Below are 27,857 nucleotides of genomic sequence, written 5' to 3' on the forward strand. Positions count from 1 at the left end.
AAATTTTGATATAGAATTAAACTCAACTAGACTGAGTGATTTTTACCACTGTGAAAGCTTCTTTTATGAAGTTTAGTAGCTATATTGATAGTAAGGACTTCTGGTATACAGTTAGTTGCTTCTTTCTAAGTTTTTGAGAGTAGTTATGAAACTGATCACTGACAGCGAGAGTTTTCGATTGGATACATATTAGAATCTTTAATTTTTAATAGTGGGATGGATGAAAGTTTTTGGGCAGAAAGGAAGCATGAGACAGTCTGTCGATGTAGCTTCTGAGAATCAAAAGGATTGTCTGTGATTGCATCTAAATGCTACAATTAATTTGACTGACAAGTGGGGCTTCGGAGAACCCATATAGGAAAGAGCAGGTTTTAATGAAAAGGAAGTGAAACACCAATTCAACACACACATTTTCATAAGCTTTTTTGTATCTGTGCCATATTTCATAGTATATGTTTTCCTTAAATGCTTAACCCTAGAAAATACGTACACATGTGTGCATTCACATGCCAAACAAATATAACAGTGTGGCTTGAAAAGAGAAAGCAGTAATAATTTGACACTTGAGGACCTCTTCACTTTTGCCTGTGTCAAATTTTCTAATCTTTCCTCTTCAAAGATGGACAGTGCTTTAATCAACTATACTCCAATATAAAATAAAAAGGTTAAAAATACCCCCCAAAACTAGACCATGGCAGAAGTGATGGGATATAACTTATGAGATTAGGTTATAAAAAGACTGCAGCTTCTGTCTTAGGAACTCTCTCTCATCCTCTCTCCCTCTCGGGTATTTTCACTCTGGGGAAAGCAGCCCTTTTGGTGAAGAACTGATGTCTCTGGCCAAGAGCCAGAGAGGATGTGAGAATGGGCAATATCCATGTGAGAGGGCTTGGAGGCAGATCTCCCCCGAGGTGAGCCTGAGGTGACTGCATCCTGTGATACCCTGAGCCACAGGCACAAGCCAGAGGCATTCATATGAGCTGCTCCAGGATTCTTGACCCACAGAAACTATGAGATAATAAACATTTGTGGTTTTCAGTTAAAATCACTATAATTTTATTGGTTAAAAAAACAAAACAAAGACGGACAATGCTGAAGGGTTAAAAGATAAAGTGCAAGGTTTTCAATTGCTAATTGTCAAATTTTGATTATAGTATATTATTACTCAAAAAGTTCTTTTTGTCACTTGCTTCTTCAAATTTAGAAATAACCGGCTTTGCTGATTTCTCTGACTACAGTTCTAACCAGGATTGGTTTTACTAGGATTTTCAGAAGAAAGGTCAGTACCCCAAATGGGAATTCAAATCAAATATGAATCCTCCTAACGGGGACAAAGGTCACAAACATTTACAGAAAGCTGACTTATGTCCCAGGCACTCTGCTGGACACTTTCTTTCTTTCTTTTTTTTTTCACACACACACACACACACACACACACACACACACACACACACACACACAGTATTTTATTGGACACTTTCTTAAATTGCCCCAAAGTCAGAGATTATAAGTCACACAGCTGGGATTCAAATTCAGGTCTGCCTGACTCTAGAGCTTTTCTGCCACATCACATCAGTTATTGAATATATTTCAAAAATTTACAAATCCTTTGTTACTCTGTAGCTGTAAAAGACTTTCATACAACATACGAAAAATAATATTCTTCACAAGATTCTTCGTTTCAAGTTAAAATATTTTAAAACAGTTTGAGGTGTCATGTTGCTGGCCATTCCACAACCCATTTCTCGCTCTCTTTAGCTCTATTTCCTTTCACTTTTAGCTACTTCATCATCCTTCACTGTACACAGATTATTTAACTTTCCGACTATCTTTTGACTCACTGGAATATGTGTGCTCTTAGACGTACACACTTTGGTTGACTAGAACAGAAGGAGGCCAGTGGTATGTACGAGCAGTATGATTTATTATGGACAAATAGTAAAAAAAAATGTTACTAATATCCATAGATAAATTCCTTAAGTAATATGTAAAGAGACAATATTATTAAAAGTTTGCTTTATTTTTCTGTTGAATCAAGTACTATCTCCCAATTACAGTTAGAATTTATGCCTTACAAATGTTAGCACAGTTAGCATCACCTCATTGACAACTGAATAATAAATCAAACTAGGTCCCAGTGGTTATGTCCACGTCTAGGTTGTTAGGGTGATGAAGAACTCTTATTTGTTTGCTTTAGCTTTTAGTCCTTGGTTATATCTATAAAGAAAACAGAAAGAAAAAAATCATGAATCACAATAGATACATTTATAATAAGAAGGGAGTGGGAAGCATATTCCATCTCTTCTTTCTCTCTAGTCAAGAGGCTATACAGTTGTAAATACAATCTTCCCAGAGGCTTACAGGAAGAAACAGGCAGATGGGAGAGTAATCCAAGAACTTTTTTGAATCTGGTTTCCAACTGTCAAAACGTCTTAACTGACATACAGTTCCCTGTACAAAAATATTATTTTAATGTAAGAATATTTTCATTCTGGAACTATACAAGAGTATGACAAACGTGAATATATGTATAAAGTTTACCAAAACGTGGTCATCTAGAACTTTTAATTTTATACTCACAAAGCATCTTTCCTGAGAATAAAAGCAATTGGGAATGGGCCTGTCTAATCACTAAAAATAAAATATAATTCTGTGATGCAGGCAGGCTACTGGGTTAGGAGGTTGTAACACTTAAAGTTTATTGAATCTAAGGACAATTTCTTCAATTACCATTAATTCAAAGAAGAATTAACCACAAAGCTACAGAGTCTTTCCCTTTTACATCACCCTGGGCTTCATTTACTATTCTTCTCAGCTGAAAATAAAGTGGAAAACTGAATAAGCACAAGAGGGAACTTATTCCATGAAGCCTACCATACCTCCTAGATTTCTCAAAAGGTCCTGATTTCAAACATTCAACAGTATTTTCCTAAGTCCTCCAGAGAGTCCAACATTTATATTTCTAACTAAATCTAATCTGCTATTGTAACCGAAAGGCCAAAAATCCTTTTGTCAAACTAAACCTGAATTTCTGATATTAGAAATAATATTTCTGAATGTGGCACTTAGTGTTCTCATAGTTCTACTATCATGAGTTAATATAAGGTCAAAATGAGATGGTGCATGAGAAAAGTACTCTGTGAATAAAATCTCTGTACTAATTGAAGCTTATATTGATATAAGTAAGCCCTAAAAATGGTTGTCAGGCATTGTGTAGAATGAGTGAGTTTATTTATTCACCTATGCGTTATGTGCTAGAATATTATGAAAAGATTACAGAATTAAGCTACTAGTAAAGCTAGGGATGGTACAGATGAATGAAATTAAAATGTACTATACTCTGCAGAATAGAATGCCTTCTGAAAGGAAGGTAAATTACATAGCTCAATGTTTTCTACTTCTTTACTGAAATCATTCAATTTTTTTAGTTAAAGAAAGTTGTTATTCATAACATTGTTTTGTAATTTAGGAAGGTTCTATGGTTCAAATCAAGCCAGAGCCTTCATCTAAGCTCACTGCAGAGTGTTAACCAGTCACTGACAAATAATATTAATCACTGAATTTTAAAAATTTCCAATGCTCACGGAATACATACTTTCCAATGAAACTAGCAGCCTCACTTTAAACATCATTTCCAATACTATATAACTATACATTTAAGTCTCACTTTATCATATTTGATTGAAAGTAAGTGATAAAAAGTTCATGCAGAAAATTACCTAATATATCCTAAATTATATATGTTATCTTATCTTAATAAAAGAGACTCTATCAAAGGGCTGTACATCTAGGTAACACACAGATTTAAAACCTAGGTAATATACTGCCTAACGCTTTTAACTCAAACCCCCAGGCTTTCTAGAAATGTTTAATGTCTGCTTCAGGCACATCCCGTCTTAGCATTATATATGAATCTTAAAAAAAAAAAGTATTGCCAGCCAGATGGCTTCTGAGGCAGATTTTTTTTTTACATCTGTGGTAAGCTTACCTCCAAATACGAAAGAGCTGAGAGGCTCCGGCTGTCCCGACAAAGAAATTAACAGCAAACAGACTCCAGTTTTTGGGAATAATTACAAGTGAGTATCTTGACCAAATAAACCCTGTTGAAATAATTTTTTTTTTTAAAAAAGCATAGGTACTGCTGCAATCTTATTTGAACATTTAATATTAGAGTAAAATAATTATAAATAAGACTATGACAACACAAAGTAGGACAAAGAAATGCTATAATTTGAGACTTTAATGAAGTTGCTATAATTCAGCATTTCAGAAAACACTCAGTTCTTACATCACAGGGACATTTTTATAAGCCTCCTCTGCCTTCTTTGGCTATAGTCTAATAAATTCCTAGAGATAACACTGCTAATTTCTTTCTGTGTGAGTGTGTGTATATGTATTTCAAACACGAAACAGTTAAGTACATTGATATAAAACAAAATTTTTGAACGCCCGGTATGGAAGATATTCATTTAATTTACCTGTAGCCATCAAAACAGCAGATTGGGCTGTGCTGAGTTTTTCTGCAGGTCTAGCCATGTCAGCCAATCCAGCACACACCAACCCCTGGAAATACACATTAACACATAAGAAAGAAAAAAAGCATCATGAGTATGTAGTAATGGTTCTCAATTCTAACTAAAACACAAACTATTTCAGAGATTTTCAGACTGTAGCTATGATTTTAGTATCCATGCATTAAGAAAAAATGTATCATGACAAAAAGTTACAATGAATTCAGAAATGCTTTTTGAATTAAGTTGTATTTTGTTAATCACATTAAACAGCTTCATATATTTGAAAATCAGTAGTGTGTATATATTTTTTCTATAAGTATACTTGTATTTTTGTTCTACAAATGATACTTCTTTCACATAAGAATTTATATATTCTTTATGCATGTTGGGAACCACTGGTGTGGAAGATGCCTGAAAGCTATTTGTATAAATTCCTCCTTTCATGTTTTTTGCAACGTTATTCTTTTTAAAAGTGGAAGTATCAGAAAAACTCTGCTATAATTTTGGTTTCTTGGTTAGATAATTTTTCTTTAATGTCAAAGTATACCTGGTCATTTCTTCTCTGGTATGTTTTTAACACTGTTTTTTATAGAATCATACCCTACCATCAGCAACACTGAGAAAGTTTAGTAATGAGTCTTCACTAGAATACTAGTTATGCTACTCTATTGCAGAGATTAGAATACATAACAGAATGATTTTTATTGATGAAAAATTCACACCTATGTAAAATAAGAGAGACTAGTACAAAGAACCCCTACATACCCATCACCCAGTCAACAATTATTGACATTCTGCCATATTTACATCACCTCTCCTCCTCCCTTTCTCCAATTTTAAAATCAAATCCTAAATATGTCATTAGAAAATATGGTTTTAAGAAATTCATTTTCAGGTTTTTTTGAGTTTCTAAAAGATGCTCTTACATGAAAAATATAAACCAGCACAGGGTTTTTTTCTCCTAAATAGAACATATGTATACTTGTGAATTTTTACAAATTTAAACCAAATCCAAATGGTTTTGATTTAATAAAGTGAGTAGATCAAGGAAGCAACGATTCTGGCTTAAAAAAGGGGCAAATAGTTAAATACTGAAGTATAAGTAGAGGTAAATCATGACCAATACTACTTTTCTTGTTAATTTTCACCCATAGTCCTGTGATTTTCTTCCCAAATAGTTCCTAATCATCACTCTTACATTCTTCTTCCAGGTCCCAATGTACATTTTCTCCGTTGCATATCTGTTCCACTTTGGCAGGGTGGAATACTGCTGTTGTAAAGGGGAAGAAAGGGACTGATTTCTATCGTTATTCTACTCAGTCCACGTATTACTACACTGTAATAGATCTATGATGACTATAGGCTATATTCTAGCATTGTCTTTTGGAGGAAGGTAGCAGCCATGATTTTGTTTATGCTCAGAGTATACATTTTATTTTTCTGGGACATGTTAGTAATTGTGCTCTCCCACAGAGGTCTTGAGGCCCCTCTCCCACATTTCTTTCTCTCTCTCTCTTTTTTTTTGAAATATTTGCTTTATTATCCTCTCTCTTTATATGTACATATATTTTTTTCTGACCCATTTACAAAGAAGTTGTAGACATCATGCCCTTTGACTCCCTAGTATTTTAGTGTACATTTGCTAAGAACAAGACTATCTTCCCATTCTCTTATATACCCACAGTCTAATCACAAAATTTCACATGGATAAGACACTGTTGTCTAATACACAGTGCATAGTTAAATTTTGACAACTGCCCCAGATGTCTTTTAAAACATTATTTTTCTTGTCCAGAGTAGTTAGGTCAGGATAATACATTGCATTTGGATGTTATGCCTCTTTAGTCTTCTTCTTTTTAAATTAAAGTATAGTTGATTTATAATACTATATTAGTTTCCTTTCCCGCATTTCTTAAAAAAAAAAAACAAAAAAAAACCCTTTCTAGGGGATTTCCCTGGTGGTCCAGTGGAAAAGAATCCGCCTTCCAATGCAGGGGACCTGGCTTCGATCCCTGGTTGGAGAACTAAGATCCCACATGCCACGGGGCAACTAAGCCCACGCACCATAACTACTGAGCCTACGTGCCTCAACTAGAGAGACTGCGTGCCACAACTACTGAGCCCATGCACACCACAACCAGAGAGAAGCCTGTGCACCGCGACGGCGCAATGCAGAGCCTGTGCTGCAATGAAAGATCCCACATGCCTCAACGAAGATCCCGAGTGCCGCAACTAAGACCGATGCAACCAAAAAAAAACACCCTTTCTACTTCTATACCACTCTAACCTCATGTAAATTACCTTATAAAATCGTACTGTGAATCTAATCTCTGCCATTTACTAGCTGGGTGACTTTGGTCAAGTTACATAACACATTGTCTTAAATTCCTCATGTATAAAATGAGAATATGAATAGCTACCCTTGCAAAAGAGATATATGATTAAATGAGATAATACGCTTCAAAAATATTTACCATAGTGCCTGGAAAATATTATTATTATCAACAACAAATAGTAGCTTACATCTTTAAGAAGCAGAGATAAGGGAATATTAGTCTCTGTACCTTATCCTGTATTTCTAGTCTCAGGGGCAGAAGGTCTGTGTTCCTATTCTTTGTTATGAACTTTATTCAAATAATAGAACTGTAGAGTCAGAGAGTGTGTGGAGTATATCACAAGATTATGTAAAATACTCCCTAACATGGGGAGAAAGTACCAATTACAGAAAGATCCACAGTGACTTTTAAAGGGGGTCCTGTAAGTGTTTAAGAGCCTAGGCTTTGAAGTCAAATTAGAACTGAGGGTTCAAATCCTGACTCTGTCACTTGCAACAGTTCTAGTTCTTTGAACCTCAGTACGTTTACACCTTTTTTTCTGGTGAAGATTAAATATTAGATAATGTATTAAATAACCCAATACAGAGAGTTTGGCATCTAGTAGATTCAAGTTAGTTCTCTGTGTTTCCATCAATTAAAAACTGGTTTTCAAATGTGTGATTCTTTCTGGCACCTGGTTATCTCCACTGGGTGGAGTAAATACTCATCAGATAGTGTAAAACATTTTTTCCTTCCTTTCTTCCTCCCTTATGTCCTTCCTTCCTTCCAATATTTTCTCCTTTAGTTAAAAAAAAAAAGTCATATGACACTTCTAGAGGAGGGCTAAAAATGAAATACCACTATAGAATATTCCAATTCCAAAATGCTTAGGGATAACAAAGTTCTCAAGATTTTAAACTGCGAATTAGTCTATATAAGTAGTTCCAGCTGGAAAAGCAAGTAGATAGACATTAAAAATCTGCAGAGTTAATCTTGAAATATAGTTTGACTTATTCCTAAGGAGAACAGAAAAGAGAAAAATTAGCCACACAAAATGGTATACTGTTCAAGAGTTAAATATAACCCAGTCGGGAATTCCCTGGTGGTCCAGTGGTTAGGACTCTGCACTTCCACTGGAGGGGGCCTGGGTTTGATCTCTGGTCGGGGAACTAAGATCCCACATGCTGCCCAGAGCGGCCAAAAAAAAAAAAAAAAAAAAAAAATATATATATATATATAAAACCCAGTCTGCACAAACAGACTATGAAGGAAAAGAAAAAAAGCTCCCTCAACTGACCTTCACATAATAGTTTCCCCAGATTAGCCAATGATATCCATTCCTTCTGTAAACAAGCTAACGATGCCCATGACTGAATACTCATGGCTAGGGGCTATTTATTCTGTACTGCACTCATGCATTTTTCTCTCACTAGTTGAGTTTTATTTTTATCAAGTCACTGTGTTTGTCTTCAAACCTGTTTATACCAGTTTTACTTGTTACTGTAATTTATCTAATTTAATGAACTGGTAAACAGGTGAAACACAGAAAGAGGGTTGTTATTTCTATAAAATCTAAAGTGACTATTTTGGAAAGATTGAATACAGGCAGGTTAAACTTGCTGTCAAATTTGGTGTGAACAAGACAGATATAAAAAGATGGGGGTGAGGGGCTTCCCTGGTGGTGCAGTGGTTAAGAATCTGCTTGCCAACGCAGGGGACATGGGTTCGAGCCCTGGTCCAGGAAGATCCCACACGCCACGGAGCAACTAAGCCTGCGAGCCACAACTACTGAGCCTGTGCATCTGGAGCCTGCGAGCCACAACTACTGAGCCCATGTGCCACAACTACTGAAGTCCATGCACCTAGAGCCTGTGCTCCGCAACAAGAGAAGCCATTGCAATGAGAAGCCCGCGCACAGCAAGGAAGAGCAGCCCTTGCTCGCGGAAACTAGAGAAAGCCTTCGTGAATCAACAAAGACCCAATGCAGCCAAAAATAAATAAAATAAAATAAATTTTAAAAGATGGTGGGGAGACATAAAAATCTAGCAGGCTTCTGTTATCATGAAAGTCTCTATAAACTTGCTCTGCTTTAAAAAAAACTAAACTGAAATCATGTAGGATGCACTATGGTATAATTCATCCAAGACAGATGATGTGGAACTCAAAACCAGTGGATCCATACACAAATCAAAGCTTTGGCCTTATAGTAAATGATTGATAAATGAATATATACTTATAATCTTTAAGTTAAAATAAAATATTTAAGGGTGTGTAGTATTGCTTTTTAGAAGTATCCACTTTGACCTTTATAATTAATTATTTGGCTTCAACTAAAGTGGCTAAGAAGGATTCAATCACAGTTAAATCTCTAAAAAGTATAGTCTAAAATTCTTAATGTACAAGTTAGGTGGCTTGCAGCAGCAACTGCTATGTGTCATGTATAGTTTACCACAGGTTAATTATCATCAAATGCTCTGGGAAAGGAAAGCATAAACTAAATATCAGAAAAAGTTTCCCCACCAGAGAACAAAACACAGAAATTTCCATTGCTATGCTGTCATCAGGAGACTATGCATGATGTCAACATGAACTTAAAATAGATATTTTTAAAGGAGACAGTCGAGAAAGCACTTATGAGTATATAATACTGTCAATGTTTCAAAACACTGGTGGACCAGATCAAAGAAACATCAAAGCTATTGGTAAAAATCAATAAACTTCTAAACTGTGGTAAATTTGGGGTCAGGGGTGCCCCCAACTTATTGGAAATACATTGTCATTCTTATTTTTTATTAATTTATTTTTTAAAATTATTATTATTTTATCTGTACGCGGGCCTCTCACTGTTGTGGCCTCTCCCGTTGCGGAGCACAGGCTCTGGATGCAGAGGCTCCGGATGCACAGGCTCAGCGGCCATGGCTCACGGGCCCAGCCGCTCCGCAGCATGTGGGATCTTCCTGGACCGGGTCACAAAGCCGTGTCCCCTGCATTGGCAGGCGGACTCTCAACCACTGCGCCACCAGGGAAGCCCTAAATTAATTTGTATTGGACTATAGTTGAATTACAATGCTGTATTAGTTTCTGCTGTACAGCAAAGTTAATCAGTTATACATATACATATATCCACTCTTTTTTAGATTCTTTTCCCATATAGGTCATTACAGGGTATTAAGTAGAGTTCCTTTTGCTATACGGTAGGTCTTTATGAGTTATCTATTTTATCATTCTCTCAGTTTTTAAATAATGGTGCTAGAAACAATATTTCAGCAATTAATTCCACTTTGCAGATATATAATTTTAAGCGTTGGTAGGGAGCGAAGAGAAAGGAAATAGTAATCTACATTTTTTAGTATTTTTTTTTAACATCACTCTTTTAAATGCTTAGAGCATGAGAAGAATCATTAAAGATGATATATTGAAACTTCTTTTTTAAACTGATGGAAGCTTTTCTCAACTTATAAATCTACAAAGAGAACTGTTCCCTAGTTCTCTGTAAAATATAGCTCCCAACCAGTAATTTACTCTAATCTTGTTGTTTTATAGATGAGACAAAAGGGCAGAGATTGAACTTGCCTAAGGCCATTAAATTGAGGGACAGGTAATTCCAGTTCTAACATTCTCAACTACTTAGATTTACAGCTGAGTTTCCGAATTGTTCTAACAAATTAAAACAGTACATTTAAGAGAATTAAAATAGCCTACAACCCAAACAAAAAACAACTTTATTAAAACTTGGGCAAAGGGTTTAAATAGATACTTTTCCAGAGAAAATGTAAAAATGGTCAATGAAAAGATGCTCAGCATAACTAATCATATTAGGTAAATGTACATCAAAACCACAATGAGACACCACTTCACACCCATTAGAATGGCTATTATAAAACAACAAAAGTAACAAGTGTTGGCAGGGAGATGGAGAAATTGATTGGAACCCCCGTGAATTGCTGGTGGAAATGTAAAATAGTGCATCTGCTGTGGAATATGGTACAGCAGTTCATCAAAAGATTAAATATACTGAATTACCGTATGATTCAGCAATTCCATGTGTAGGTATATACCCAAAAGAACTGAAAGCAGGTCTGGAACAGATATTGTACACCATTGTTCATAGCGGCATTATTCACACTAGCCAAAAGGTGAAGCAACCCAAGTGTCCATTAACAGACGACTGAATAAACAAAATGTGATATACACATACAATGAAATATTCAGACTTAAAAAGGAAGGAAATTCTGACACATACTACGACATAGATGAACCTTCAGGACATTATGCTAAGTGAAATATGCCAGGCACAGAAAGACAAATACTGTATGATTTCACTTATATAAGGTACCCAGAGTAGTCAAATTCACAGATAGAAAGTGGAATGGTGGTTTCCAGGGGCTGGGGAAGAGGGAAATGAGCTATTGTTTAATGGGTTCAGAGTTTTAGTTCTGCAAGATAAAAAGAGTCCTAGAGATTGGTTGCACACTGATGTGAATGTACTCAACACGAAAAAAATGGTTAAAATGATAATTTTATGTGTATTTTTTTACAGTTAAAAAAAAAAAAGCCTGCAGACCAGTAGTTTTCAAACTTTAGAAGTCCTCAGAATCACCTGGAGGGCTTATTAAAACACAAATTACTGGGCTCCATCCCTATAGTTTCAGATTTAGTAAATCTATGATGTGGCCTGAAAATCTGCATGTTTAACATATTCCTGGGTGATGCCAATGCTGCAGGTCCAGGGATGACGCTTCGAGAAGCACTGCATTAAGCCCAAACTGGCCCTTCCAACATAAAATCAATGATTTGTTATTAATAGCTGTCGCAAATATTTCTTTTCAGCTAAATGAGAGCTTTAGGAATGCAAACTCTGGCATGGTGTAAAAGCATTGGTCTTGGAGTCAGAAGTCCCATATTCTATCATTTCCCAAATGTTAATATATATACCCTTGGATAAATTCTTCTACTTTGTGAGAATAACTTTCCTTGCCTCTATTGTAGTGTTAGTATCTGAAGTTCTCATACTAAATTAATAACAAAAGTTAATTTGGGGGTGTCCTAATTAATTTAAAGTTTTACATAGCCACAAAATTTTAGAATGAAGTTTCATGTTCCTAGGGCCCATAATTATAAGCTTTTTGATAACAATACGTTCCCCAAAGGGCTCTCACCTATCTAAGGAGTTCAGAAAAACTAAAGTAGGTAGTATGCTTTATGCAGTAAAACTGATACATCTGGCCACAGTCCTCGCGGAGAGTCGCCGCAGTTTCTTGCTTCAACAGTGCTTGGACGGAACCGGCACTCGTCCCCGGCTCCGGCCGGCCGCTCAGAGCCAGCCCTCGCCACCACCTCACGGCGCCCTCCGACCGCCCCAAGGTCCCCGCCGCCGTTACAGGGCCGCGCAGCCACCGCCACTGTTTCACCTCAGCCGCCCGCCATGACGACCGCGTCCCCTTCGCAGGTGCGCCAGAACTACCACCAGGACTCGGAGAACACCATCAACCGCCAGATCAACCTGGAGCTCTACACCTCCTACGTCTACCTGTCCATGTCGTACTATTTCGACCACGATGATGTGGCTTTGAAGAACTTTGCCAAATACTTTCTTCACCAATCTTGTGAGGAGAGGGAACATACTGAGGAACTGATGAAGCTGCAGAACCACCGGGGTGGCCGAATCTTCCTTCAGGATATCAAGAAACCAGACCGTGATGACTGGGAGAATGGGCTGAATGCAGTGGGATGTGCGCTACACTTGGAAAAGTGTGAATCAGTCACTACTGGAACTGCACCAACTGGCCACGGAGAAAAATGACCCCCACTGGTGTGACTTCATTGAGACTCATTATCTGAATGAGCAGGTGAAATCCATTAAAGAATTGGGTGAACACGTAACCAACTTGCGCACGATGGGGGTCCCCGAATCTGGCATGGCACAGTATCTTTTTGACAAGCACACCCTGGGAAATAGTGATAATGAGAGCTAAGCCTTAGGCTGGCTTCCCATAGCCACAGGGGTGACTTCCCTGGTCACCAAGGCAGTGCATGCATGTTTGGGTTACCTTACCTTTTCTGTAAGTTGTACCAAAATATCTACAAGTCTTTTCCTTAGTACCATTCCTTCAAATAAAGTCATTTGGTACCCCCCCAAAAAAACCCTGATACATCTGAGAGTATTTGTATAAAATTACTTCAAGACGTACCATGAACATTTTTTTTTTTTTTTTTTTGCGGTATGCAGGCCTCTCACTGTTGTGGCCTCTCCCGTTGCGGAGCACAGGCTCCGGACACGCAGACTCAGCGGCCATGGCTCACGGGCCCAGCCGCTCTGGGCATGTGGGATCTTCCCAGACCGGGGCACGAACCCGGGTCCCCTGCATCGGCAGGCAGACTCTCAACCACTGCGCCACCAGGGAAGCCCCCATGAACATTTAAAAGTACATCCTTCAGAAAAGTTACTTCAAATTAATAAGCTCCTTTAAAGAATATCTTTTTCAGTAGCTTCTGCAAAAATTCAAGACTTACCCATTTCATAATTGGAGCCCAGAAAAATACTGTTTTGGGACCTGAAAATAAAAAATGAAAAATTTAGCAATAAACCAACTATTTTCAATATGTCTTTTAATAGCCATCACCACATTTCAAAAACTCAAAGGTTTATCAATCTATTTCTAATAATTTTTACTATGCTTTCTGCATACTTTGTATTTAAGTTAAAATTTAGAGAGTCACCACACTATCAATCTTTCATACAAGTTGTTTTGATCTCCTTGTCAATTATTTGTATTTTTGTGAACTATTAAAATTAGCTAAAGTATAATGAAGATGGTTTTGGAAACCATTCCTAACGTTTTGCCTTGAACATGGAACTTAATGTTATTTCACTTAAGGATAATCTTCAAGTTGAGGAAATGACAAATTATGGAATTTTGGTGATACAAGCCACAGTAGATATTTTCTATTAGTTTCTGGCTGCAGTGGGTCTTCTTTGCTGCGTGCAAGCTTTCTCTAGTTGCAGCGAGCCGGAGGGTTACTCTTCATTGCGGTGCGTGGGCTTCTCACTGCGGTGGCTGAGCACTGGCTCTAGGCGCGCGGGCTTTAGTAGTTGTAGCACGCGGGCTCGGTAGTTGTGGCACATGGGCCCTAGAGCACGTGGGCTTCAGTAGTTGCGGCTTGTGGGCTCAGTAGTTGAGGCGCGTGGGCTCTAGAGCGCAGGCTCAGTAGTTGTGGTGCACGGGCTTAGTTGCTCTGCGGCATGTGGGAGCTTCCTTGACCAGGGATCGAACCCAGGTACCCTGCATGGCAGGCAGATTTTCAACCACTGCGCCACAGGGAAGTCCCAGATATTTATATATTCACTAATTCTATTAATATTTATTATTATAAATGACATGTCACCACGTATTCTAGTAAAACTTCTTATAAAAATTCTATATATTCTAGTACAAAATTAATGAACCTAACTTTAAAGGGCACATGAGAAAGCGGAAAGCCTAGATTTGTAAGCTCCTTAATAGCAGGGTCCTTGTTTTAGTTAACCTGGTACTCATCTGCCTCGTGCAAAATGTTCAATAAATGTTGACAGTATTGAAAATGACTATGGCTTCTTAGACAACCTTTTCTCAAACCTAGAATTTGAGAAGCATGATGTTTCAGCGCTGGAAGGAAACTCAGAGATCATCTAATCTAAATCCTTCATTTTACCCATAAGGCTCAGAGAAGTTCCATAACCTACTCAAGTCGTGCGGCTAGTAGGCCCAGAATTGTAACTAGAACCTAAGTCTTCTCTTAAACTTGTGCTCTTTAACCACAGAACATAACTGTGCCCACTTGTAACTCTTCCAAATTATATGTCTCTTTTAAACTTCCAGGGGATACAGTGACAGGAGAGAAACAGACTTTGTCCATGGTAATTTAAAAGCTAAATCCAATACAAATTAACATGGTATGTATGCTCTCAACACACTGGATCAACAAAAGACATTTCTTAACACAAACATTAATCAATTTCACATAAGACAACAGTGATTTTAAGCAAATTCGAAATTAAAAAATCTGATTATATAATTATAAATCTAATTGTATTATTTCTGCCTTAATATTCCACTTTACTTTGTAAGAATAAACAGTTTTTATGGATCACAAAAATCACATCTAAAATGGCATCATCACCCAAATATAACACATTTATTTCTCTTCATCTACTCCCAGTAATATTTCTCAAATAGCACCAGCAGGTAAAGATGGATTTATCCAATTTCCCCCCAGTGGGTGAGCATTCACTGTCATTAATAATCAAGGAATGTTTCTGTTCACATACACATAAATAACATTTAAAAGATAGAATTGACTCAAACCTATTATTTAGGAACAAAACAAAAGATAATGAAATTGAAAAAGCATGGACCTAAAAAAAAAGTAAAAGCACATAGCTAAGTTAAGATCCAGTCATAGTTGTAGGTTTAATTTGTTGCAAAGAAGACCACTCATTCATTCACCCATAATAATTACTGCATGCTTTACAGTGTTGTAGGCACTGGGGATGCACTGGTAAATAAAACACAGTGCTGGCTTTAAAGGACCTAAGCACAAGCTACTAGTCCCCTTATTTGGCCTTACTTGGCCTTATCTGGCTAACTCCTAATATCCTTCAAAAACTCATTGAAGGTTTCATCTCCTCAAGGAAGCCTTCTTTAACATCTCCAGGTTAGATTAAATGCTCCTTCTCTGAACTCCCAAAGCAGCCTGTCTATTCTTCTAGTTTTCTGCACTTAACAATTAAACTGATCTATTTACGCATCTGTCACTTTAATCAGGCAAGGTCTAGAAGTCAAAGCCTGTTTCTTAGTTTTTCTTGACAAATAATATTTTTGAACAGAATTGAATTGGATTAACCATATCCAGGAGAGATGCTAATCAAAGCTACTCAAATTTTAGGTTTGACCCAGATTTGCCTTGACACCGCTTCATCCTCAAGGCTGGGATTTCAGGGACATCAGGTTCCCTTTACATCAGGGAACTGGTACTAGACTTTCACTCATTAGTTACTCTACTCTTAGACCATGATACTTCCCTTTTTGGCTCCTGAAAATTCTTCCCATGAGTCTGAGGCCATAATGCACTAATCCTATAAGTCAATCTTTTCAAACTCTGGTTATTTTAGTTTGAGTTTCTGAGATTCCTATCATCACACCTGGTTTATTTTTCTTTGTCATATACAAAGCCGCAGGGTCATATGCAGTATCAATTACCAAGTTTATTTTTTATCCCTGCATGAAGCTTGGCTTCATCACTCAAGGGTAAGCCAATACATTGTTTTCGTCTCTGGCTTTGGATTCCCCAACAGACTCCTCTCTTCATATTTCAAAACTCATGCTTCCTCTTCTGCCACCCCAAAAACCTTAGAGCAATGCCTCTAAGGTTCTGGTTTCTTTACGAGCTGAAATGGTTGACCCTTCAGGGTTAATGAACGTCAAGCTTTTCAGTAGGTTTGCCTGGTAACTAATTTACTCAACTGCTCTGAGCTAGGTGATAATATTAAAATAAAAACTGCCCTTCTCTCACACAACTGAACCAAACAAAAACTTCAAACATGAAATTATGGTTGCTAGAACATGAGCCAAAGAGAAGTTTAAATATTTTATTTAGTGCATAATTTTAAACTATAAAACAAAGCCTAAATTAGTTTAATTGGTAAGCACTGAATTTAAAAACATCAGTAGCAAATATATATTAATAAGACATTCTAAATTTCTAATTTTTTCTGAAATATCAGAGGATGCTGACACCTGACACAAATAATTAGGGTTGGAGATCTGTAAGTGCAAACAAGCAGTGTTTTCTTCATTGTTAAAAAAAGGAAAAAATAGCTAGTAATACCCATGATCATATAATAGGTTAACAACAAATTTTAAAGCAAACTTATTTTAGTTCACCCTTCCATTTTATCTTAGCTAATCATTTTCTACCTTAAAAGTAAAGAAGTCAAATAAATATAGACGTGTATGAATTCAGGAACAGAGGCTATCTTCTTGAAAACAGCAATCAGTCAATAATGGAAATGGTAATGAGGAAACATCCCAACTGATTTTGACATTTAAAATGTAAAGTTTAAAAACATTTGTTTATTTAAGTATAGTTGGTTCATAATGTGTTAGTTTCAGGTGTACAGAAAAGTGATTCAGTTATACATATATAACTATATTCTTTTTCAGATTCTTTTCCATTTTCAGGTTATTACAAGGTATTGAACATAGTTCCCTGTGCTGTACAGTAGGTCCTTGTTATTTACCTAAAACAAAAAGTTTTGACAAAAACATATTTGGAAACAGGTATCACATAAACAGTGAGAATATAATGTCACATTGTCTTTCTAGACCTGAGAAAAATAGGTTTATGTTCTACAATGACATAGCTATTCTCACTGGAGAGCATTAAAAAAATGAAGTCATTAAATAATCATGATACCTGAAGTGATTATAACACCTTAAAATCAAGATAAGCATAAGTATAAATAGAGTATCTAGTTAACATTCATTACGATGAATGAAAAAACGTGATTAGGCATAAATTTTAAATTACTGAAAATATATTGAATAAAAAGCAGCTCTTAAGAAATTTAATTTGAAGTCCAAGATGAGGGAAATGTGTCCCCATCAGATATAAATATACATTCCTTTAGACAAAGAAGTAACTAACAATTAACACATTTTCATCTTGTTTCTTATAAGTTCACTCTTGGAGTTTGGAAAGGCCTCAAATGCTGACTATTTAAAACTATGAATTATACAGCAAAACAAACATATGGTTACAAAAGGGGAGAGGAAGGCGGGGAGTGACAAATTAGGAGTATGGGATTAACAGATACAAACTACTATACATAAAATACATGAGCAACAAGGATTGACTGTAAAACTATGAACTATTTTCAAGCATAACAAAAAATACAAATAATAATATAATGGTCATTTTCTTTTGTGTTGTTATATGTTTTTCTGATTTTTAAAGTGAAACTCATGTTTTCTAAAGTTCAAGCTTTCATGGAAGAATTTGAAAAATTCTGCAAGGGAATATCACAACCAAATATGTAAGAGACATAAGAGACCTACATTTTCAAACAATTTAACAAATCTAGTTGCCTTGTTGAACTTTGATGAACCTATTAATAAAACAGTGACATAATTTTACTTCCTAATTTCCTTACCTGAGAGGAATGACTGCTAATGAAATACTTTATAAATTCTACCCAGAAAGTATGTCATTTATTGTACGTATGATTCTCTTCCTAGGGAAAGACTTCCTTCTTGGAACAGAATAAGTAACTTTTACACACATGCAAATGTACACATATACAAATATTGAATTGAGGTGCTCCCAATGTTGAGAATAAAGTTCTTACTGAATGTTGTCCACTACTCCACCGAATCCATTTCATACCATTTCTCTTCGGTTTACTGCTTTCAACATCCCTCAACTTTCCTCTAACATTCCTTGTATTAAGCAAGTCCATGTTTGCTATCATGTAGCCAGCTACTTACAAATTCACACAGATATTGACAAAGATTACTCATTTTTATTTGTACTAAAGCTAGTTCTGATTTCATACTGAGAACATGACCGGGCTACCATTTTAGAGCCAAGCAGTCTTTATATCTCGTGGAAGGCCCTGGAAAGATCTCACTCAAATAGCACCCAGAACGTCATAGGTGTATAATGATTTTTAAAATGTTGATTTTAAACAGGCTCTGGTGAAAATGCCAAAGAAAAATAATGGGTGAAGTGACTAGCTATGATAGCCAATATGCATTTTAGGGTTGATACATTTTAAATTTATACATTTCTTCAGTAACAAAGAATCAATGACTTCTAGATTTAGAAAGACTGTTGAAATCATCTAGTTCAGGCATTCATTTTATAAACCAGGTAAATGAGGCCCAGAGAGGTAAAATTACTTACATAAAATACATAGCACAACAAGGATAAAAACTTAGATCCCTAAAACCTAATCTAACAATAATTATATAGTCTTCCCTGATGAAATCTGAGTTTCTTGAAGCCTCTGAAACTAAGAAAGGTCCTAGCAGAAATACCAAATTGTAGACTATCACAGCTAGAAAGAAACTTAAAGAAAATCCAAATTCTTCTACTTTTATACATGAAAAAGAAAAGGCACTTAAAAGTTAAGTAATGTGTCTCATATTCAGATAGTTCCAGATACAGCAAGGACCAGAATACAGGCCTCTTTGATCCCAGTCCTCTTTCTGCTATGCCAGACCACACTTTAAATGTATTTCACACTCTCTCATAGACAAAATTAATATTATTACATGACTTGGAAATAAAAGACAATTTTTTTTAAACTGAAGTATAGTTGATTTACAATCTTGTGTCAGTTTCAGGTGTACAGCAAAATGATTCAGTTTTATATACATAAAACTGAATATGTATATTCTTTTTCAGATTCTTTTCACTTATAGATTATTACAAAATATTGAGTATAGTTCCCTGTGCTATACAGTAGGTCCTTGTTGGTTATCTATTTTATATATAGCAGAGTGTATATAACAAACGATTTATAGCTTCTCTTAGGGCTTGCTTCTCCTTTAGTACATCTAGTGAATCAAATTAGATGAGGCATGAACAGTCTTAATTTCTTAAAATTAGTTTAAGATCAGGTTAGTGGGCAAAAGTTATGTTAAGTGTCACACTAACAACTACAACAAGGATTGTATTACTTTTATGATCTCTTCTGAGAATACAAAATCTCTGTGGCTAGGGATTTTAATTTTATTCACTAAAATATCTCAAATGCTAAAACAGTATCTAATATACAGCAGGCCCTCAAAAAATATTAAATAATTCAACTTTCTTGGAGCTAACTAGTTTAAAGATATTCTATTTTTCATCAATATCTTACAATTGTATTTGAAATCCCAACTTTCCATTTTGGTTCTCATTCCTTAATTTTAAGGTAACAGAGGTTATAACTGTAAAAAAATAATATATGTATATTTACATATTTAGTGTATATATTTAAACATAATATACATTAACAATATGTTTAAGAATATATTTATATAGAGAGATGTATTATACATGGTATATAATACAGATATATTTAATATGATATAGATATCTAGATGTCTATCCTAGACTGGCATTAAAATTCTTCAGATAATCTCTGTAGGAAGAAAATGTTCTAACAGAGACGCTAAATAACCATGTTAATACATAACTGTGTGGGTTTCTACACTGGTTATTTATTTGATCCCCATTTGGCTTTATTTACATAAAATAAAACAAAATATTCTCTGAACTAAGTTGTATTAAACTAGTATAACAGCAATTCCCTGAGCATTTAATTTTGAATTTTTTTGATAAAGATATTCCCTTATGAACACTGCTAATAATGGTTCATTTAGTATGTTTTTATTTTAAAAAATATTCTCTAGGTCTGTAAGATAAAAAGGAAAAACCAATTCTCTTACCTAGGAAAAATGAAAATATCCCTGTTATGAAGATCTTAAAGTAACTTTTCCCATAAGCCTTCCCAGAGAGAACACCATGCAAAGCAGAGAATATTCTCAGCAACAGCAAACTAAACACTGCAACATGTTTCATAGAAGTATTTTTTCAACAGTTCTTCCACTTAAGCCAAAATGTAATTCAATATAAGCAAAGCTATGGTAAGCAAAAATTATATGGCTCAGATAGCTGTTTTCTGGGCTGATTTAATTGAAGGATAGTTTTTATTTATTTATTTTAATTATTTATTTCTTATTTAATTCTGTTTTTTCCCCCAGTTCTATTGAGATATCTCTTTTTTTTTTTGCTACACCACGCGGCTTGTGGGATCTTAGTTCCCCAACCAGGGATTGAACCCGGGCCATGGCAGTGAAAGCACCAAGTCCTAACCACTGGACCTCCAGGAAATTCCCGAGATATAACTCTTGAGAGACTCTCTGGACTCTTTAGGGCTGAGGTCTCCTAACTTCTTTTGAACACATTGCCCCATCAGTTAAAAAAAATTTTTTTGAGCATACATCCCCTATATACAGTGCATATATATACATATATATAAATTAATACATATAGACGCCATAGAATTTAGTGTACAGATGTTCCTTGATTTATGATGGGGTTACATCCCAATAAATTCATTGAAGGTTGAAAATATCATAAATTGAAAATTTTTTTTTTGTGTGGTATGCGGGCCTCTCACTGTTGTGGCCTCTCCTGTTGCGGAGCACAGACTCTGGATCCACAGGCTCAGCGGCCACGGCTCACAGGCCCAGCCGCTCCGCGGCATGTGGGACCCTCCCGGACCGGGGCACGAACCCGTGTCCCCTACATCAGCAGGCGGACTCTCAACCACTGCACCACCAGGGAAGCCCCATAAATTGAAAATTTATTTAATACACCTAACTTACTGAAGTATCATAGCTTAACCTAGCCTACCTTTAACATGCTCAGGACACTTATAGCTTACAGTTGGGCAAAATCATCTAACACAAAGCCTACTTTATAATAAATTGTTGAATATCCCATGTAATTTATTGAATACTGTACTGAAAAACAGAATGGCTATAGGGGTGCAGAATGGACGTACTGATTGTTTACCGCATGATTGACTGTGAGTTGTGCCTCGTTGCTGCCGCCCAGCAACATGAGAGCACTGTACCACATATCACTAGCCCAGGAAAAGATCAAAATTCAAAGTACAGTATCTGGGCTTCCCTGGTGGCGCAGTGGTTGAGAGTCCGCCTGCCGCTGCAGGGGACACGGGTTCGTGCCCCAGTCCGGGAAGATCCCACATGCCGTGGAGTGGCTAGGCCTGTGAGCCATGGCCGCTGAGCCTGCACGTCCAGAGCCTGTGCTCCACAACGGGAGAGGCCACAACAGTGAGAGGCCCGTGTACCGCAAAAAAAAAAAAAAAAAAAAAAAGTACAGTTTCTACTGAATTTGTATTGCTTTTGAACCATCTTGTAAAGTTGAAAAATCTTAAGTCTAACCATCGTAATAAAGGGACTATTTACACATACATATATATATGTGTACTAATTTATTTTTATATTGTAAACTTTAAAAAGATAAAGTAATAGTAAGTATTAATAGAAGTCCTCTTGTTTTCTTCCTACATTCCAATGTTTCATTTTGTGCACGCTTTGGGACGATTCACTCCATTTTGGAGCTCATACATACAAAGGAATGACACTCCAACTAAGCTTTTAAGTAAACACTGGGCAGCATGACTTCAAGGTTATTTCTTTGAACAAATATCTAGAGGGTAGCTATGCAGCTGGTTAGTGTCGAGTCAAATACTTTTATAGTTAGGAGATGGTGGGGGGAGTGACATACCTTATGAGAACTGAACTTACTAGGACACACATTTGGTTAGAACTCTATTCTTTTTCTTTTTTTTTTTTAACATCTTTATTGGAGTATAATTGCTTTACAATGTTGTGTTAGCTTCTGCTGTATAACAAAGTGAATCAGCTATACATATACACATATCCCCATATCCCCTCCCTCTCGCGTCTCCCTCCCACCCTCCCTATCCCACTCCTATAGGTGGTCACAAAGCACCGAGCTGATCTCGCTGTGCTATGCTGCTGCTTCCCACTAGCTATCTATTTTACATTTGGTAGTGTATATATGTTAATGTTACTCTCTCACTTCATCCCAGCTTACCCTTCCCCCTCCCCGTGTCCTCACATCTCCGTCTTTATTCCTGTCCTGCCCCTAGGTTCGTCAGGACCAATTTTTTTTTTTTTTTTTTTGCGGTAAGCGGGCCTCTCACTGCTGTGGCCTCTCCCGTTGCGGAGCACAGGCTCCAGACGCACAGGCTTAGCGTCCATGGCTCACGGGCCCAGCCACTCCGCGGTATGTGGGATCTTCCCGGACCGGGGCATGTACCCGTGTCCCCTGCATCGGCAGGCGGACTCCCAACCACAGCGCCACCAGGGAAGCCCCAATTTTTTTTTTTTTAGCTTCCATATATATGTGTTAGCATACAGTATTTGATTTCTCTTTCTGACTTACTTCACTCTGTATGACAGACTCTAGGTCCATCCACATCACTACAAATAACTCAATTTCATTACTTTTTATGGCTGAGTAATATTCCATTGTATATAGGTGCCACATCTTCTTTATCCAGTCATCTATTGATGGACACTTACGTTGCTTCCATGTCCTGGCTGTTGTAAATAGTGCTGCAATGAACATTGTGGTACATGTCTCTTTTTGAATTATGGTTTTCTCAGGGTATATGCCCAATAGTGGGATTGCTGGGTCATATGACAGTTCTATTTTTAGTTTTTTAAGGAACCTCCATACTGTTCTCCATAGTGGCTGTATCAATTTACATTCCCACCAACAGTGCAATAGGGTTCTCTTTTCTCCACACCCTCTCCAGCATTTACTGTTTCTAGATTTTTTTTTTGCGGTACGCGGGCCTCTCACTGTTGTGGCCTCTCCTGTGCTCCTGCAGAGCACAGGCTCCGGATGCGCAGGCTCAGCGGCCATGGCTCACGGGCCTAGCCACTCTGCGGCATGTGGGATCTTCCCGGACCGGGGCATGAACCCGTGTCCCCTGCATCGGCAGGTGGAATCTCAACCACTGCGCCACCAGGAAAGCCCTACTGTTTGTAGATTTTTTGATGATGGCCATTCTGACTGGTGTGAAGTGATATCTCATTGTAGTTTTGATTTGCATTCCTCTAATGATTAGTGATGTTGAGCATCCTTTCATGTGTTTGTTGGCAATCTGTATATCTTCTTTGGAGAAATGTCTATTTAGGTCTTCTGCCCATTTTTTGATTGGGTTGTTTGTTTTTTTGATATTGAGCTGCATGAGCTGCTTGTATAGTTTAGAGATTAATCCTTGGTCAGTTGCTTCATTTGCAAATATTTTTCTCCCATTCTGAGCCTGTCTTTTCGTTTTGTTTATGGCTTCCTTTGCCACGCAAAAGCTTTTAAGTTTCATTAGGTCCCATTTGTTTTTGTTTTTATTTCCATTTCTCTAGGAGGTGGGTCATAAAGGATCGTGCTGTGATTTATTTATTTATTATTATTTTTTTAAACATCTTTATTGGAGTATAATTTCTTTAAAAATATGGAACGCTTCACAAATTTGCATGTCATCCTTGCACAGGGGCCATGCTAATCTTCTCTGTATCATTCCAATATTAGTATATGTGCTGCCAAAGCAAGCTCTGATTTATTACATAGAGTATTCTGCCTATGTTTTCCTCTAAGAATTTTGTAGTGTCTGGCCTTACATTTAGATCTTTAATCCATTTTGAGTTTATTTTTGTACATGGCGTAAGGGAGTGTTCTAATTTCATTCTTTTACATGTAGCTATCCAGTTTTCCCAGCACCACTTATTGAAGAGGCTGTCTTTTCTCCACTGTATATTCTTGCTTCCTTTATCAAAGATAAGGTGACCATATGTGCGTGGGTTTATCTCTGGGCCTTCAATCCTGTTCCATTGATCTATATTTCTGTTTTTGTGCCAGTACCATACTGTCTTTATTACTGTAACTTCGTAGTAGTCTGATGTCAGGGAGCTTGATTCCTCCAGCTCCGTTTTTCTTTCTCAAGATTTCTTTGGCTATTCAGGGTCTTTTGTGTTTCCATACAAACTGTGAAATTTTTTGTTCTAGTTCTGTGAAAAATGCCATTGGTAGTTTTATAAGGATTGCACTGAATTTGTAGACTGCTTTGGGTAGTATAGTCATTTTCACAATGTTGATTCTTCCAATCCAAGAACATGGTATATCTCTATCAGTTTGTATCATACTTAATTTCTTTCATCAGTGTCTTACAGTTTTCTGCATACAGGTCTTTTGTCTCCTTCGGTAGGTTTATACCGAAGGTATTTTATTCTTTTTGTTGCAATGGTAAATGGGAGTGTTTCTTTAATTTCTCTTTCAGATTTTTCATCATTAGTGTACAGGAATGCGAGAGATTTCTGTGCATTAATTTTGTATCCTGTTACTTTACCGAATTAATTGATTAGCTCTAGTAGTTTTCTGGTAGCCTCTTTAGGATTCTCTATGTATATACAACACTATTCTTACTCTACAGAAGTAGATCATTCTGTGCCAGAGACAATATGTAGATAAATGGATGATGAAGGCCACAGGTCTAACTCTATATATAATGCAATATTCTACTCTTATATATATTTATATAAAGACATATTCTTGTAACCTGTCTCAATGTACTTGTCAATGATACAATGAAATCTCAAAAATTTAGCCTTGCATATTACTGTAAAAACCTCCAGTATGTGAATCTACTCTAATGTTTAATATAATGATTCAATAACATAGTATTATGCAAAATAGTACGCAAAATCCTTGAATATTCACTCTGATGACTCTTGGAACAATAATCAGTATTTCCTCAGATTTTATTGAATACTTATGAATCAATCAACAGTTATATTTTTCATGTTTCTTCATTTCTACAATGGTGTGCCTACCCTACAACATTTTAATCACGAATAATTTTGCAGTGATAGGTATTCTTACTCTGCATATTGGTGAAAAGCTTAATAAGAGGGAACTAACACCAACATTTGTTGAGAGTCTATGTGCAAACACTGCTACATGTTTTACAGATAATACATCACTTAACTTTCACAGCAATCCTTAAATGGTGATAATTATTATCCCCATTTCATAGATTAGAACTAAAGGTTGGGGTCAAGGTCACACAGCCAAGATTCAAATCCAGGTCAGTCTGGCTTCAAAGCCTATGCTCCTTCCATTACACTGAAAAAAAGGGTTACAATAACTGAACTAGTCCAAGAGTATCCAGATAAAATGCACAATCTACTAACAAATCTCAAATGAAAGATAATTCCTTTTCATTATAAAAGTTGAATAAAGTATTATAAAGAATGATTATACGTGGTTAAAGCCAAGGTCTTGCAAAATATCACTATAAAACTACCCTCCAATTCTGTTTTAAAGTAGTTTAAAGTTGCTCCTCCTCTATCCTGTCTTTATCCTACAACCCAAACACAGAGCTTAAGAGGGTCAGGGTTGACTACACAGAATTCAGTTGAGTCTGAAGCCCAGATTATTACAGAAGCATTGCCCAATTCTCCCTCCTGAAAATCTCTGCCACAAAACACAGCACAATTCCAAAAATTGCGTGTTAAAAGAACCAAAAGGCAAATAAACTAAATAAGCTTCTTCATCAATAAAAACCTCTCCTTAAAGATCAATTTTATAAGGGGTAAACTACTGCAACAAGTAATATTATACTAATGTATAATTCCAAGACATAGTTCACCCCATTATCAAACTGGAAATTAGATTTAGTAACCATCTCACACTCCCAAGAGCTTCTTCATAGTCAGATATGTGGGGAGATAGAGTTGGAAGAATTGGGATCTTCCAGTTTCTTATAGAATTATTTTTTTCAACCACAAGAACATTGTTTTCCAATAGGTTAAAGAGAGAGCTAACATTTACTGAGCATTTATGAAGAATCAAACACATACGTTATCTTTAACTCTCACATCGATCACATTTTACAGAAACTAAGATCTAGGATTTCGCCCAAGGTCACATCGATAGTAAGCAGCAGAGCAGAATTTAAAACCAGGTCTGTCCACACAAAAAGGTCCAGGGAGAGCTTGTTCAGTAGTAATTTCATAAATAAGGATAGACTTAAACAAACTAGACCTATGGGGCAAGGAATGACACTGACTCAGAAACCGGTTAACACTTCTGCAGGCCTGTCAGCTGGAGCTGAAGAAAGTATGACCTTTACTCCAAACCCTCCAGGGCAGAAAGACAGCTCTTCTCCGCGTGGGTCAATATACCACTACTCATGGAGGGAAAGAGGAGAGAATGAGGTTTCCTGGTGGCCCAGACCCTTTCTTGGCCGCAGAAATGGAGAAGGATCAAACCCAGAGGCCCGGTCCGGGTCTGAGTTGTGCCTAAGGGAAGGGGTGCGACAAAGGTCGCAGACTTGAAAATAACGAGTTTATGAGAGATGCTGGAAAAGAAAACATGAAAAGCAGGGAGCATGGGAAAGTACACGGATTCACTTGAGGGAAGGGGGTTGGGGCTGTGGGTGATGCCTCCAGCAGCAGAGTTGTCAGTGGGCCTCAAAACGGAGGGAAGGGACAGGGAGGGAAGGTCTCGGTGGGAGCCACTCTGGGTTCATTACCTGCCGGGTGGTTGTACAACGGCCTCAGTTTCTCAGGCAGCAGAAGCTCCACTTTATCAAGGACCCGGTGGTAGGTGGCCCGCAGGCCCCGGGCGCCGGCGGCTGACATTTCTGCGGACAAGTGATCGTGGGCAGCCAGGTAAGGCAGCGGCCGTGTGCTCCTCCCTGGCTGGCAATGAAGGGCAGCTCGTCACTTTCCCCTGTCTCAACGCCTCGCGCCCTCCTCTCCCCCAAGGCAGCTCAGCCTGCTCCCCTGTGAACCGCCCGACGGCCCGCGCCTAGAGAAGATTGTGGGGGCGGAGACTCTGCGACGGCCCGCCCCGAGCCCGCCTCCTGGCCTCCGACTGCCTAGAGGGAGGAGGAGTCACGGAAACAGGTGGCAAAAGGACAGCCTCACCGAGTCAACCCGGCGCCCTACCGGGAGCGCGCTTGCGCAAGCAGGGCGGCCCGCGGTGACTGGCCCGCCCCGGGGCGTGGGCGGGGTCCAGACCAAACCTACAATTTCTTCTTCCTGGCCCGGAGGCCATGTTGGAGAAGGGAAAGTGAAGCTGCACCGGCGCTAATCCCCTTTCACTTTGGTTAAGGAGGCCCCTAGACAAAATGGGCTTTTCGGGCCTTCCATGACCCGACTAAAGATGACGCCGCACAACTCTGTTGCTTCCTTTGGAATGAGACTCGTGAGCGCGAGACTTCCGATTTCAGCTTCTTCCGTCTCTATTCCACATTTATCCAGAGTATTAAGGATTTGACTAGAGTGGTCTGAACCCAATTTTCTAGGGTAAGGGCAGCCCTGGCACACACCTGCCTCAGTCTCCAGGGTGGTCGTCATCTCGCGAGAAAGGCTTG

General features: G+C 37.6%; 1 protein-coding gene, 1 non-coding gene and 1 pseudogene across 3 annotated transcripts; 1 reads left to right on the top strand and 2 right to left on the bottom strand.

The window, feature by feature from the left end:
* Positions 1 to 1,999: 1,999 nt before the first annotated feature.
* On the bottom strand, positions 2,000 to 27,854 carry MPC2 (mitochondrial pyruvate carrier 2). Its single transcript, XM_065881608.1, has 6 exons — positions 27,813 to 27,854; positions 27,012 to 27,176; positions 13,343 to 13,383; positions 4,479 to 4,563; positions 3,989 to 4,100; positions 2,000 to 2,217 (listed from the first exon to the last, which is right to left on the bottom strand). The coding sequence occupies exons 1-6, from the start codon at positions 27,838 to 27,840 to the stop codon at positions 2,181 to 2,183; spliced, it is 468 nt and encodes a 155-aa protein (XP_065737680.1). The 5' UTR covers positions 27,841 to 27,854; the 3' UTR covers positions 2,000 to 2,180.
* Positions 12,255 to 12,924, top strand: LOC136128516 (ferritin heavy chain pseudogene; annotated as a pseudogene). The gene has a single exon (XR_010656206.1). The product of XR_010656206.1 is annotated as a ferritin heavy chain pseudogene (transcript).
* On the bottom strand, positions 23,928 to 24,030 carry LOC136140361 (U6 spliceosomal RNA). Its single transcript, XR_010657598.1, has one exon. It is a non-coding gene; the product is annotated as a U6 spliceosomal RNA (small nuclear RNA).
* Positions 27,855 to 27,857: the final 3 nt, after the last annotated feature.

Source organism: Phocoena phocoena, chromosome 1, assembly GCF_963924675.1.
Source record: "Phocoena phocoena chromosome 1, mPhoPho1.1, whole genome shotgun sequence".
Lineage (NCBI taxonomy): Eukaryota > Metazoa > Chordata > Mammalia > Artiodactyla > Phocoenidae > Phocoena > Phocoena phocoena.